At 41.4% G+C, this 14,341-nt stretch overlaps 1 protein-coding gene across 13 annotated transcripts in view; it reads right to left on the bottom strand.

Annotated features, from left to right (window-relative positions):
- PPFIBP1 (PPFIA binding protein 1) overlaps positions 1–14,341 on the bottom strand; it is a 189,179-nt gene that overhangs the window by 52,152 nt on the left and 122,686 nt on the right. For all 13 annotated transcript variants that reach the window (XM_028491124.2, XM_028491125.2, XM_028491130.2 and 10 more), the window contains one exon: positions 11,192–11,397. In XM_028491124.2, coding sequence (XP_028346925.1) covers positions 11,192–11,397 — 206 coding nt within the window. The remainder of the gene's footprint in view (positions 1–11,191; positions 11,398–14,341) is intronic.

The raw sequence follows: 14,341 nt of genomic DNA, 5'->3' as shown, positions 1-14,341 counted from the left end.
CCGTGTCCCCTGCATCGGCAGGCGGACTCTCAACCACTGCGCCACCAGGGAAGCCCAGCAATTATTTTTCCAGAATTAAGTGCTTTTATCATTCTGCCTTTCCAATTAATGCATTTTTTAAGTATAAATTCTGAGAATAACAAAAGTTATGTGTTGGGAAGGAAACAAAAACAAACAAAAATGGAGCTTCAACAAAAAAGAAAATTGCAGGATGTTTCTTCTCAAAACATCGGTGCACTGGATGTATTTCCCATGAGGCCACAAGAGAATCTGAAACTAATTTAGTAAGCATGCACTGTGTGGATAAAATTTTTAACAACACCTGCTTGACCACATACCTGCACAATTATCGCAGCATAATTCTATTTATGTTGTAAACTGAAGTGCCCAGAATTAAATTACAAGTACTAGGAGGAGTCTGGCGGAGTGGCCTGGATGACTTCCATCCCTGAGGACTACCAGGAAAATGAAATTTATGTTAACTTCTTGAGGACAGTTTTTTGGAAAAGAGCCAGGATGTGTAACGCATGTTCTCGATCTAAGAAAGTGCTGAGACCGGCCCTATACAGCTTTAAATTCCTCATGTTGATTATGAACATTAGCAGGCATCTGCTTTTAAAACTACATACGCAATGTTTTATAAACAGATCCATTTCATTGGGTAGGGAAAAAAAGCTTTCTGCTCAGTGAAGACATAAAACAGAAAGCCTCTTACTCCTGACTGAAGGAAATTAGAGCAAGATTAGAAGTGTTTCTAGGGCAAGTTCTAGAAGTATTTCATGAAACCACTGCCTATGATATGGAAATAAGTTGTTTCAAAACCAGTTCTACAAAATTATCCATTTAAAAATACTAAAAATTGACCACAACGAGCATACTCACGTTTCTTAACACTGTATTGATATTTACAAGCACTCATAACACTCAAGAGTAGTTTATTTTTAAACACTAAAATCACTATAGGAACATAAAGCAAAAGAGCCACTACTGGAATGGTTACATGCTTTCAAAGCACCGTGTTGACTTACTCAAGCAGGTAAAGGTCTATTCTATTCACGTTTATTTCTGTTTCTGCTAATTTTGTTACCTTTGCCTAAAAAATGTTAGCAAGAGGTAAATTCCATTAGGCAAATACCCTACCGCCCCTATTCCTCCTCCGTCCGTCTCCTGTGCTCTACCCCCCAGACCACCCCAAGCCTCCCCAAACCCGGCATGCTCTCTCACACATCAATTCTATTCCCTCGGCACGGACTGTATTTCCTACCCTTTCCTCCTTGTTCCTCACTCCTTAAGGTCCACCTCAGATGGGGCTTGGTCTGGAAAGTCTTCCTTGAATTGCCTGTTCACTCATATGCCAGTTACAGCATCCAGATGAACCTTCACTACAGCAGGCAACACACTGAAAGGACTAGGCTAGGCTTGGCTACCTATGCGTCTCTCTCTTCCAACAGACTCTGCATTCTTTGTCGGTTCCTCTTCCCAACTGACGCGCAGTGAAGGACTGCTCCTAACTGCTGAATGAAGGAACAATGATAGGTGTTCAATAAACATCAGACGAATAAAAGATGAATGAACGTTTGGTTTTATCCTGGCCTTCTTGCTTCTCGTAAGACTTTATTCACGTTTCCTCTACCACCTGGTACACACACTCCTTTCCCCTCAAGCCTGTACCCCCCTCTTCCTACCACATTTAAGAGGTGACCTCAGAGCCCTTTTTAATGGACAGTAATTGAGGTCCTCCTGCACGAACTCCCTCATATACTTCCTTCTTCAACGCACAACATTACGTACTGCCTCCTACGTCCTCCCTGTCTTCCTTCCTGCACTGGCAGGAAGTCTCAGGGGAACTGAGCCCTAACTCCTTCCTAAAACCTTACCATTCCTCTACGTTGGAACCTTGATTTCCTGTTTCCCTGTGAACTGACCTACAATTACTGCCTCTTTCCTCCTCCTCATCAGTTTCTTCCTCTCAATGAACTTTCGTCCATTCTCCTTTCCAACATCTACTCCAAGGTTTTGTGTCCACCCCTGTACGCCCTCCCACTCCTCTCCGCCTGTATCTTTCATAGAAATCCATCTTTCATAGCCAGTTCCCACCTCCTCCTCCTCCTTATACTGTGCCATTCTCGTCTCCTCTACTGACTTCTCTTCTGTGTCTTGTCTTGAACTTCACAATTAACTTTTCATCATATTCCACCAGGGAGGGCTTACTAGTGATTTTACGCGAGTTGGTCACTTATTCTTCCCAACACTACCTTGGTACGAAACTCTCTTACATTTCTTTTGATTCCCCCATGATGCTTACAAAACCCTAAGCTCATAGTTAAAAACATATTTCGTATAAACTCTTGTTGAGTCAATTTAACATCCAAAACATTGAACACCAGCCCAAATTACTTTACTCAAAATCCCAGAGATGCCTTCAGAATAATTCTTTCTAGTTCAACTCATGACGCAACCCTACGTTGACCATGTTCAGTCCAGCTGAAAGTTTAAGTCAAAATTGGAATCAACTGGAGGATTTCAACAACGTAATCGTCAACTAACGGTGCCCTCCCTGTAGCACACCAGGGAGGGCAGGGCAGGAGATGCAGCTGGGCTGTAACAGTGATACTTTAATTTAATTAAGGAACCCATGGTGTTTGCCAGATTTTCCTGGCATAATGGAGGAAAAATGTCTACAAAGCTTGATTCCTCATAGAATTATAGAATCCTAGGGCTAGCCAGAAACCACACCCGAGAATGTGAACTGCCTGAGCTCACGTGGCAGGTGCTACACGTAATATCAAGCACCTACTTCAGCCTTTGCCATCTAAGTAGAAGCTCTTCTTTTCATATTAACTTCCCCTTAATCATCAAATATAAATACACAATCAAGTAAAAAGATGTAATAAATGTTAACATCTTGCTTTATGTGGGTCTCTTTTTTAAAATGTTTTTTTTTTTACAGAAAATTTCAAATATATATAAAAGTAAAGACTATAGTGATGAAACCCTTTGTACTCATCACCCAGTTTCAATAGTTATTAATTCATGGTAGGTGGGAGTCTTTTGTCTGTTATTTTTGCTGAAAGTATCATGCTGTGTTCTCCTCTGATTTTCTTAGATCTGTTGGTTTGCATTAGCCTACACTTGGGCCTCTTTTGTCCCCAACCTTTATTTTTGGTTTGTTGTCCTTTCCCGAGTTCTGTTGTCCTGTTAAAAATCCAAGATCAACATACAAGCAGTGATTTGCCACAATTAAACTTATTTATAACATAGAACTCATTTTGAGTATAACATTCCCAAATCAGAATGGTGAGTAACTAAATTAAAATAGGGAAAAGAAAATCAGTCCAGTTTTATAAGGACAACAAATGTTAAGAAATAGTCGGACTAGTACTATCACACACACACACACACACACACACACATACCTCCTCATTCTCTCTCTCTCTCTCTCTCTCTCTCCACCCAGTAAATATATATAGTTTTAAAAACTGCCATGCCCTTTTGATTTCATGATTCTGTTTCTTAAAATTCAGTATCAACAAAGGAAAGGGGGTGGGGAGTTCCCTGGTGGCCTAGTGGTTAGGATTCTGGGCTTTCACTGCCATGGCCCGGGTTCAATCCCTGGTTGAGGAACTGAGATCCCGCAAGCCACATGGTGCAGCCAAAAAAAGAGAAAGAAAGAAAGAAAAGGGAATGTGCAGTTCACTCAAGCTCCTTTAATTAAATGTTATCTTTAGCTACCAAAAGATATATCTACTACAGGGTCTTTCATGTCCTAATCACAGTATTATATCTGTACCACCGCAGGCAAACATTTATTGCCTGCTCTCCTAGGAGAGACTGAGGAGGAGGAGAGAGTGAGATAAGACTTGAATCTTTCAGCCACAAATATCACAGTCATATTTCATTTGGGTCCAACACCGCAATAAGGCATCTCATACTCTTTTGTCCTAAGAGTCAAAGAACACTACACCAATAATGTTGGAAGCCAAGCCACCAGGCAGAGGCGGTGCCCCGCTGCCCTGTCCTCGCACTTGATGTGGTGTAATTAGGGTGGGGAGGCCTACCTTTGTGCTGTAAACAATCATCTCAGGGCAACACCGCTACCATTTGGGGCCAGTGGAGCATCCCCTCCAACCGGCCAGTGCCCCTGTGTACTATACTACCTCTGACTCCGGGTCAGTCTTGCAAACAGCCCACTTATTTTTCCTTCCTAAATTTCTATTGTAGTTCAGAAGAACAACGTCTTCAGGAAGCCCTCTATTTATTCCAAAATCTCAGCATCTCTGCTCAGAAAGAAAACCAAAAGGGGAAATAAACCTCACACACATTTCATCCCATCCCCAAAGCCCAATCATGACCCTCTCCTAGAAAGACATCAGTTTATTCAGTGTTGTCAGAAGGTACATCAAAGACTGAAACTCAGAATGAGCCTGAATATATTCTGTACTTTCCAAGTCAAGACTACAGATGCGGTCAAAATTAGACTATGGCTTTGAGGTTTTGTTTTTCTGGGTTTTAATTTTCACAGTGCTTGTTTCCCAGAGACAGAAAGTATCTTCTTAACTAAACAGTGCTCTGGAGCGAGAGAAACCACAGCAGTAGGCCAGCCTCTAAGGTTCACTACTCCAAAAAATGTAACTACGTCTGAAATGCTGGGGAGAGCAGCAGATGCCAAGTGCTTTCATCTGCCAGTCTTCTTAGAAATACAGTGAGAGAGCTTCCCTTGGAGTACTTGTGCCGAATTAAAATATTAATTACCAAGATACAATGGCGGGCTTCCCTGGTGGCGCAGTGGTTGAGAGTCCGTCTGCCAATGCAGGGGACACGGGTTCGTGCCCCGGTCCGGGAGGATCCCACATGCCGCGGAGCGGCTGGGCCCGTGAGCCATGGCCGCTGCGCCTGCGCGTCCGGAGCCTGTGCTCCGCAACGGGAGAGGCCACAGCAATGAGAGGCCCGCGTACCAAAACATATATATATAATAATAATTGAGAACCTACTTTGGGCTTCCCTGGTGGCGCAGTGGTTGCGCGTCCGCCTGCCGATGCAGGGGAACCGGGTTCGCGCCCCGGTCCGGGAGGATCCCACGTGCCGCGGAGCGGCTGGGCCCGTGAGCCATGGCCGCTGAGCCTGCGCGTCCGGAGCCTGTGCTCCGCAACGGGAAGAGGCCACAACAGAGGGAGGCCCGCATACCACTAAAAAAAAAAAAAGAAGAAAAATGAAGGATGATGCTGTATCTTATCTCTTAAATTACATTAACATTAGGAACCCACATGCCGCGGAAAGGCTGGTCCCGTGAGCCATGGCCGCTGGGCCTGCGCGTCCGGAGCCTGTGCCCCGCAACGGGAGAGGCCACAGCGGTGAGAGGCCCGCGTACAGCAATAAAAAAAAAAAAAAAAAAAAAAAAATACAATGGCTATCCTGTTACACAGCTAGGTCATGCCAGCACCTCCCTCATTCGTGCATCCACAGCCAATACGGGGTGAGGTTAGACCGCTTTAGTGTCTCCTAAAGAGTTCTTTTGGACACTTTTCTTGAGGAGAGGAGATGGGCTGTACCCCCTCCTCGCCTTATTTTCATGCACATCACCAAGCTCCCGAAGCTTCTGTAGCGGGGAGGGGGTACACGATGAGGCTGCAACATTATCCCGGTCACAGGTATACTCCAAAGTCCCGAGTCCCAGAAGGATGGAGAACAGAAGGTCCCGTAGAAACTAAGGCCCAGCTCCTATTCTAGGAGCGCACCATATTCATTCATTCACCCGTTATTCATTCCTTTATTCATATTTATTAAAATCTAGCTACGTGACAGGATGCAGAGCTAGCGAAAGAACCTCTTCTACTTTGGGAAGGGGAACTTGAGATCAAGAAAAAATGCTGTCCCTATTTTTCTGGCCACTTATTCTTTCTTAACTCACTTTCATAAAAGAATAGAGGAATCCTTCTATTCACAATCCCAACAACTACTGGGAGCCTGGGATTCCACTGAAAGCGCCTCTCTCACTGTTCACACAGCACTGGCCTCTCTTGAGGGAGAATTCTGCTGACTTGGTCCATTTGCTTTCCTGTTTCTGTGGACCCTTTCCGTGTGAGTTTTCCAGAAGCCTAAGGGAAAAACAGGTTTATCTTCAACCAGGATGTCTCAGTGTGACGTGGCATAACTCAGATAATTGTGACCACACATAGGATACAATCTTAGGATGTACCTTGTTTGCCAAGGCTTGAAAAAACATTCCCTGGAGGCACACAGGAAAAGAGAAGCTGGCCAGAGAGCAGCGGGGAACAGAGGACGGTGGGATGGGGACGGATTCTGTGGCTGAGGGTCAGGGACTCGGCAAGAACAGCCAGCAGCCCTGGAGAGAACATACCCCGTGTCTGAACTCTTTAAATAAATGATGAGTATTGTTCTTTTTACAGAAACATTTAAACGAGGTACATTCAGGACTAATATTACCTTTTTTTTTTTAACATAGAGAAAAGGTAGAGATGCATTATAATGATTTAACAGGTCAGAAGCCAGTCAAGAACACTTCATTTCCCCCATTTTATATGCTACTTATCTCATGGTTTATGGTGCCTGACTTGCAGTTTTTACCATCAGTATTTTCATCCACTTTGTTGAAAACTGTCTTTTTGTAATTTCTGGTGATTTTGAGACTGCTTCATAATTAAAAATGCCAAATGATCAGACACTTTGGGATTTCAGGATCTGGTCAAGGTCATGAACCTCAGCTCCATCTACTGGAAAAAGCATTGTTAAGAATGTTCTAGGGCAATTCCTCAAGTTAGCTCTAAAGTAAACAAGAACTACTTGTTTGGCTCAAACAGTTAGACATATTTTCCTATTTGCTCTCTTAAACTTTGAGCTTGATAAAGCACATAATTCTCCATTATTAATATTTGTGCTAACACACAACATTTCACAATCAAAACAGAGAATTATATCTCAGTTATTGAACAAATATGTTGCATTCAATTGATTTTTTTTAACCACAGGAGACACACTTCCAAGTCCTAAAAGAAACTTATCCATTCCTAGAAGGCTATAGGTATAGCTACCTGATTAAAACAAATTCATTCTTGTAGATTTAATACCCTTCACTCTAACAGGCTACTAGTGTTACTATTTTCTTTTTTCTTATCCAGCTTCTGATCATATGAAACAACTGAACAGGCAGCAGAAATCAGTAATGAAGGAATAACCTGCACCCTACAAGAAACCAGGGGATCTTCCTGGCTTGGGTAAAATAATAGTTAGAAATTCAAATGCCCAGTCGCACTAATGAGTAGATTAGCATGAATCAGTCAAGTACATGGACTCTCAAGTTGGCCATCATTAAACATGATGAAATCTTAATTACATAACTAGTATCATTAGTAAGTTTTTCTAAAATATTGTGGAAGCTTCCCCATTGTCTGGGAAATATCTGTACTCTTTTATCAAAGAAGTAAACTGCAGAAATAATTTGTAACCTAACCCCCCCTTGTAACTGGACTCAACCCTTTCTTTCCCTCATTGCAAAGGGTCCTGTTAAACGTTCCCCCCCTCTGCTCTCCACAATCCACTCTTCAGTATTACCTTTTTGACTAACCCTCCACCAGGCTCACCGACAAACACTCAACATACATTAGCTTGTGGGATCCTCATAACCCTGTGTGGCAGAAACTATCACTCCCATTTTACAGATGAGGAAACTGAGACAAACGGCTTAAGAAAATTTCCCCAAGTCCTACAAGCTTCTAAGAGTCAGAGCCAACATTTAAAGTTCAAGTCTGCTGTCTCCGGAGCCAGTGTTTGTAACTGCCAATTTACAGCCCTGCCTTCTTTATCATTCACAGCTTTTTTACGACAGGATCTCCTTTATTCGTTATTTTGATGATTATCCCAAGTACAATACAATTTGTAGGATTCTGTGTTCCTCCAATTCTAAGATGCCATTAAATTTTATCAAATTATTAATTTTAACATTTTTGATTAGAGTAAAGCACACATAAAAATTTACCATTTTAACCATGTTTACATAGACAGTTCAGTGGCATTAAGTGCATTCACATTGTTGTGCAATCATCGTCACCATCCATCTACAGAACTCTTTTCATCTTGCAAAACTGAAGCTGTGTACCCATTAAATATTAACTTCTCATTCCTCCCTACCCCAGCCCGTGGCAACCACTATTCTATTTTCTGTCTCCATGAATTTATTTGACTACTCTAGGTACCTTATTATTTAAAAAAAGGAAAAAGAAACAATCCCAGCTAAAACGTGTATAATAGATACCTCTTTTAAGATCGTAAGACACATCACAACTTCTGACATATTCAAATGGGAGAAAGCTATACTATCAGCAAATCATTAAACTGCAAGCCTTAAGACCCTCTACCTATTGGATCTAAAATTAAAGTCTGCTACAGGGTAAGCTCTGACTATGCATGTCACACCTATGCCTTTATTATTCCAAACACTCATTCCCATTCTCCCCTTCTTGCTTTGGGCTTTGCCCTTTGCCATCTTTCTTCTTTTATTTTTTCATTTTCTACATGCTTGAGAAAATACATGTAATTTGGAAGGATTGGGGTCCACGTGAGGGGACAGATATAAATCAGTTGGACAAATATAAATAAGTTTAACCCTCCAAAAACTTACCTCCCTGGACTCACATCTAGTTTTTTTATTGTCATTTTTTTGGATGAAAACTGAATCTTTGTAAGGTATGTAAAGTATTTGTCGTTTTGTGGCTACTTAACTTTAAAATGTCAAATATTAAGATAGAGAACAACCCAAAACACAAATTAACAAGCCATTCTGCATCCAAAGAATAAATTTAACACAATAAATAACCTCAGTTCATCCAAATGTATATGCCATTTTATCATTCATGGAGCATCATTCATCAAAAATATAATTACTGACCACCTACTAAATGCCAAGCATTGTTCTAGGCAACAGCGATACACTTTTGGTTTGTTTTAAACATAGGCAAAAATCTTTGATTCATGATGCTTCCATTCCAGTTGGATACATATAAATTTGGCAAATACATATTACGTAAGAAAGTGGTGAGTTTTAGCAAAAAATAAAGCAGGGAGATGTACTATGAAGAATAAATATGTGAAATTTTAGATAGGGTGGCCAGGAAAGGCCTCACTGAGAGCACAACTTTTAAAGGAGAATGCAAGAAAGCTAGCCATACAGATATCCGAGAAAAGCACTTTCCAGGCAGAGTGAACAGCCAGTGCAAAGGCCCTGAGGCCAGTTTCCCCAGCATGTTGGAGAATCAGTGAGGAATCCCATGTGCCTGAAGTGGAGTGAAAGAGGGGAAGTGCAATGAGACACTAGGTCAGAAAGCAGTGAGGAGCAAGTCCTAAAGGCCTTGCAATCCAGCAAGTATTTTGGCTTCTCTCAGTGAGCTGTGACTATCACTGGAAGTTTCTGAAAAAGGTATGAATGACATGATTTAGGTTCACATACCATCATCACCACTTTCAATCTTTTCCAGAAATACTGTAACAGAACAGACTGAGCACATATTAATGGAAATGTTTTGGACACAAGTGAAAAATTCAACTGCAGTACTCTCAAGCTATGGCTGCCATTGGCTGCCTCTGGATGCTGGCTGGGAATGGGTTCCTCTACCAGCATAAGTTCCTTTCCTATTATGTGCTGAATGGTCAGGAAAACATGGTGTAAAGAAGGGGTGAGAGAGGAAGTAGAAATAGCCTAAGGAATATGCTAGGAAATGTCTGGTTTCAGAGCATGAAGCAATTCCCCAAGGAAATCAGCAAACCTGGATACTTAAATCTCTAGAGGAGAAACTTGCAGAGCAATTATAAAGTACAATAATGAGGCACTGTGTATTATAAAAAGTAAAATATCTCTAACTATCAAGGTTGCATAGCTGCACCACCACTAAAAGATGGATCGTACTGTTTGTGATTGAAATGGGAAGGTACAATATACTGGCCGGAAAGGTAAGAAGGTTCAGCATGGGACTGGGTGGGAGCGCCAGTATTTGTGTCACATCACATGAAAATGCTTTAGTCGTAGGATGTACTATTAAGGTTCCCAAAGTAAACAGCTTACATTTCCACCACAGACCAAAAACAGATCTTGATTCTTTCATACAATTTTCATTAGCTTTTATATAAATACTGATACAATTAACTTCTAGGCTTATTCATGCATCTTCCTAAAAATTGAATATCCTTTAAATACTTACAAAATAAACACCTGTTCTACTTTCTCCTATGAATATTTTTGTGATATTCTTTAGCTTTTACGTGTTTAACACATACTAAAACCACGGTATTTACCACTATGTCCTGGGAAAGGGCAGATCTGCCGGATGCCTAGAAAAAGGCTCATTGTTCAGTGAATAAGAACACCATTTAAAGCCCAATCCACAGCTTAACTCACGCACTGGAACTGAAATGACTGCCACAACCACTAGATGGCACTTGACATCAACTACTGCTACCAACCTCCCTTGTTATTAGAAGTATCTATTCACTGCACTCCCTATTTTGAATTGCTACTGGGTCCTTTTACAGTAAACTTCCCAGTATTACCAGGAAAGCATCTATTAAGTGCAAGGGTTCTTTCCCTCACAGGACTATTTGTTTTTAAGCCACAGCAGGTCATTCAAGCACAACTGAAAAGCCAGTCCACTTTTATGGGTAAAATCAGGTGACCAGCTGGCACTCATGAAATGTATACTAACAGCACTTAAAAAAAAACTATCCCGGGACTTCCCTGGTGGCACAGTGGTTAAGAATCCGCCTGCCAAGGCAGGGGACACGGGTTTGAGCCCTAGTCCAGGAAGATCCCACATGCCGCGGAGCAACTGAGCCCGTGCGCCACAACTACTGAGCCTGCGCGCCTAGAGCCCGTGCTCCGCAACAAGAGAAGCCGCTGCAAGTAGAAGCCCGCTCACCGCAACAAAGAGTAGCCCCCGCTCGCGGCAGCTAGAGAAAGCCCGCACACACAGCGACGAAGGCCCAACGCAGCCAAAACCAAATTTAAAAAAAAAAAAAAAATCCTTAGGGTCAAAAGGGAATCGGAATCTCTTCAGGGATAAAATCAGGGCAAACCTATTGCCCTATAACTGTTTTCTCCTGTTCTGACCAGCTATCCTCTCTTCTAAATTTTGGAATAAGCAACAGAAGATTCACGGCGCGGGACCTGTAACAAGCAGACATCTACCATTTGACTCTGCAGCCACTCGATGAGCATTTCCGCCGTGGAGTCTGGGATCTGGCACCTCAAGCCTTCCTTCTCATCTGCTTCCATCATCTCTAACAACCCGCGCAGGTCTTCCACAAGGTGCAGAGCTCGCAAGCTTCCCATGAACGGGGAGGTGGGAGACTGGCAATCAAAAATCCCATTGGAATATTCCAGGGCCTTAGAACCTAGGTTTAAAAAGAAAAATCACGGAGAGAGCAATTTATGTTGGATAATATACCAAAGCTGAAGGTGGCAAGCAAGTCTAGTCACAGCGAGGAATAACCAAACAAGGAACAGGGAAAAGAGAATTCAATCACGTAAACCTCTCCAAGACATAGTCATTTGGTGAAATCATAAAAACCATGCAATTGATGATAAATACCAATGATCAAATATCTAACAGGGGGGCCAGCTATGTGGAGAAGTAAGAGTATGGTAGGCTTTGGGGTAAGATGTGCTGACCTCAAGGAAACAAGGGCTAAGCAGGTAATAGATCAGTTTGGGTGGAGCCATGTATTCCCCAAAATACAGATTTTAGAAACCATGAACTCTAAATGCCCTGTAAATAAGTTGCACATTGAGGTGGAAATTGCATAATTTCAAAGGTAAGAGGGCCAGCTCCCAGTTAACTGACCAGAATTTAATCTCTGAAGAACTTCAGTAACTTACATGTGTACATTTCTATATGCATGTGCATGCGTGTATAAACATTCCCCCCCCACGATTTTGTTTGCAGCCTACTATCAAATGCTCTTGATAGCATCAGCTTGAAAACATAGTTTTACAGCCCTTTTTGTTTTCTGTTACTTATTAGAGAAAACATTCTACTACTTAAATCCATACAACTGACTCACAGCCCATTCTGAAAGTACCCATAATACACCTCTTCATCTCTTTGATTTTTATTTTCTGGTCTATCAAACATACATACCATCAAATATACATACTAACTTTCTACTTAAATTTCAACAGTTATGATATTTAGGCCATCACCTCACAAATCTGAAGGTCTTACAACTGATGAGACTTGTGAGCCAATGTGTAAGTTCTCTCTCCAGTTGGCCAGTTCTCACAATAGGGAAAGGAACTCTCTTTCAGCTGGTTCATTCCATTGATATTCCTAATACTGGACCACAAGATTTGAACCAAACATCTACCAAATTGTGTTGATGGTGACCACTGATATGCACAGTGGTAAACGCTAATGGAGCCACATAACTGTCTCAATCAACCCCCTCAGGAAACCTTGTAAAGTTGAGACGAGAACTCAGAAAAAATAGAGGAGAGTATGTCAGGAGGAAGGAAGAGCAGAAAAGCATCAAAACCCAGATAGACTATAAGGTCCTATTCCAGCAGTTTTAAGTATCAGGATCATCTGATGATATCATTAAAAAACACATGAGCCCATGGTAACCCTCTATTCTGTTCAGTCTCCATCACAAAACAAGGTGGGGAGAGGGGAGAGATATGTATTCAGAAAAATTCCCCAAATGTTTGTAGTCAGTTCTCCTCCTCTCCCTCTTACCTCAGTTGGAGAAATACTGATGGTAATTTGAAAATATAAATCCAGGTCCTACCCACAAAGCTTTGACTGACTCAGTTTGAGGTGGGAGCTGGGGAATCTTGATTTTCTGAATAATTCTAATGTTGGTCCTGAAGCCCTGCCAGGGCTGAGGAACAAATACACCAATCTAGTGGAATATGTAAAATGAAATCCCTCAACTACTGTTCCAGAAATACCACGTTCCTTGACTAGAGGTTCACTAAAAGTGTAAAGTTACATGAAACCTCTGGTAAGAGCCTAGAATTGGTTCTAGTTGTTATATTTTCTGAAATTGTGACAGAGTAAATGGTTGAAGAGTCCTTCAACTATTTAAAAGCATGTATCATATAAAACAGATAAACAACAAGGACCTACTGTATAGCACGGGGAACTATATTCAATATCCTGTAATAATTGTAATGAAAATGAATCTGAAAAAAGAATATATACATATGTATAACTGAATCACTTTGCTGTACACCTGAAACTAACACTGTAAATCAACTGTATTTTAATTTTTAAAAAGGAAGTTAAAACATAAAAAAAAATTTTAAATTAAAAAAAATAGAAGCATATATTGGGTTGGCCAAAAAGTTCGTTCGGTTTTTCTGATGAAGGCTCTAATAGTGCTTAGTTGTCTTGAACTTCATTCGAAACAATTTTGTTAGATTGCATGTGACAGTTGTCATATCAGCATGCACTGAATAAAAACATCAAAACTGGTGAATTTTTGAGTAGCCATTGAAGATGGAAGGAAAAATGTTAACATTTTCGGCATATTATGCTTTATTATTTCAAGAAAGGTAAAAACACAACTGAAACGCAAAAAAAGAGATTTGCGCAGTGTAGGGAAAAGGTGCCGTGACTGTTCGAAGGTGCCAAAAGTGGTTTCCAAAGTTTCGTGCTGGAGATTTCTTGCTGGACGATGCTCCATGGTCGGGCAGACCACTTGCAGTTGACAGTGATCAAATCGAGACATTAATTGCGAACAACCAACGTTATACCACGTGGGAGATAGCCGACACACTCAAAATATCCAAATCAAGCACTGAAAATCATCTGCACCAGCTTGGTTATGTGAACCGCTTTCATGTTCGGGTTCCACATAAGTTAAGCAAAAAAAACCTTCTTGACCATATTTCCACATGCGATTCTCTACTTAAACACAACGGAAACGTTCCATTTTTGAAACATATTGTGAGGGGAGATGAAAAGTGGATACTGTACAATAATGTGGAACGGAAGAGATCGTGGGGCAAGCGAAATGAACCACCACCAACCACACCAAAGGCCGGTCTTCATCTGAAGAAGGTGATGTTGCGTATATGGTGGGATTGGAAGGGAGTCCTCTATTATGAGCTCCTTCCGGAAAACCAAACGATTAATTCCAACAGGTACTGCTCCCAATTAGACCAACTGAAAGCAGCGCTCGACGAAAAGCATCCAGAATTAGTCAACAGAAAACGCATAATCTTCCATCAGGATAAGGCAAGACCGCATATTTCTTTGATGACCAGGCAAAAACTGTTACAGCTTGGCTGGGAAGTTCTGATTCATCTGCCATATTCACCAGACATTGCACCTTC

The sequence above is a fragment of the Physeter macrocephalus genome, chromosome 6 (genome assembly GCF_002837175.3).
Source record: "Physeter macrocephalus isolate SW-GA chromosome 6, ASM283717v5, whole genome shotgun sequence".
Taxonomy (NCBI): domain Eukaryota; kingdom Metazoa; phylum Chordata; class Mammalia; order Artiodactyla; family Physeteridae; genus Physeter; species Physeter macrocephalus.
This window is presented reverse-complemented; position numbering and strand designations above follow the sequence as displayed.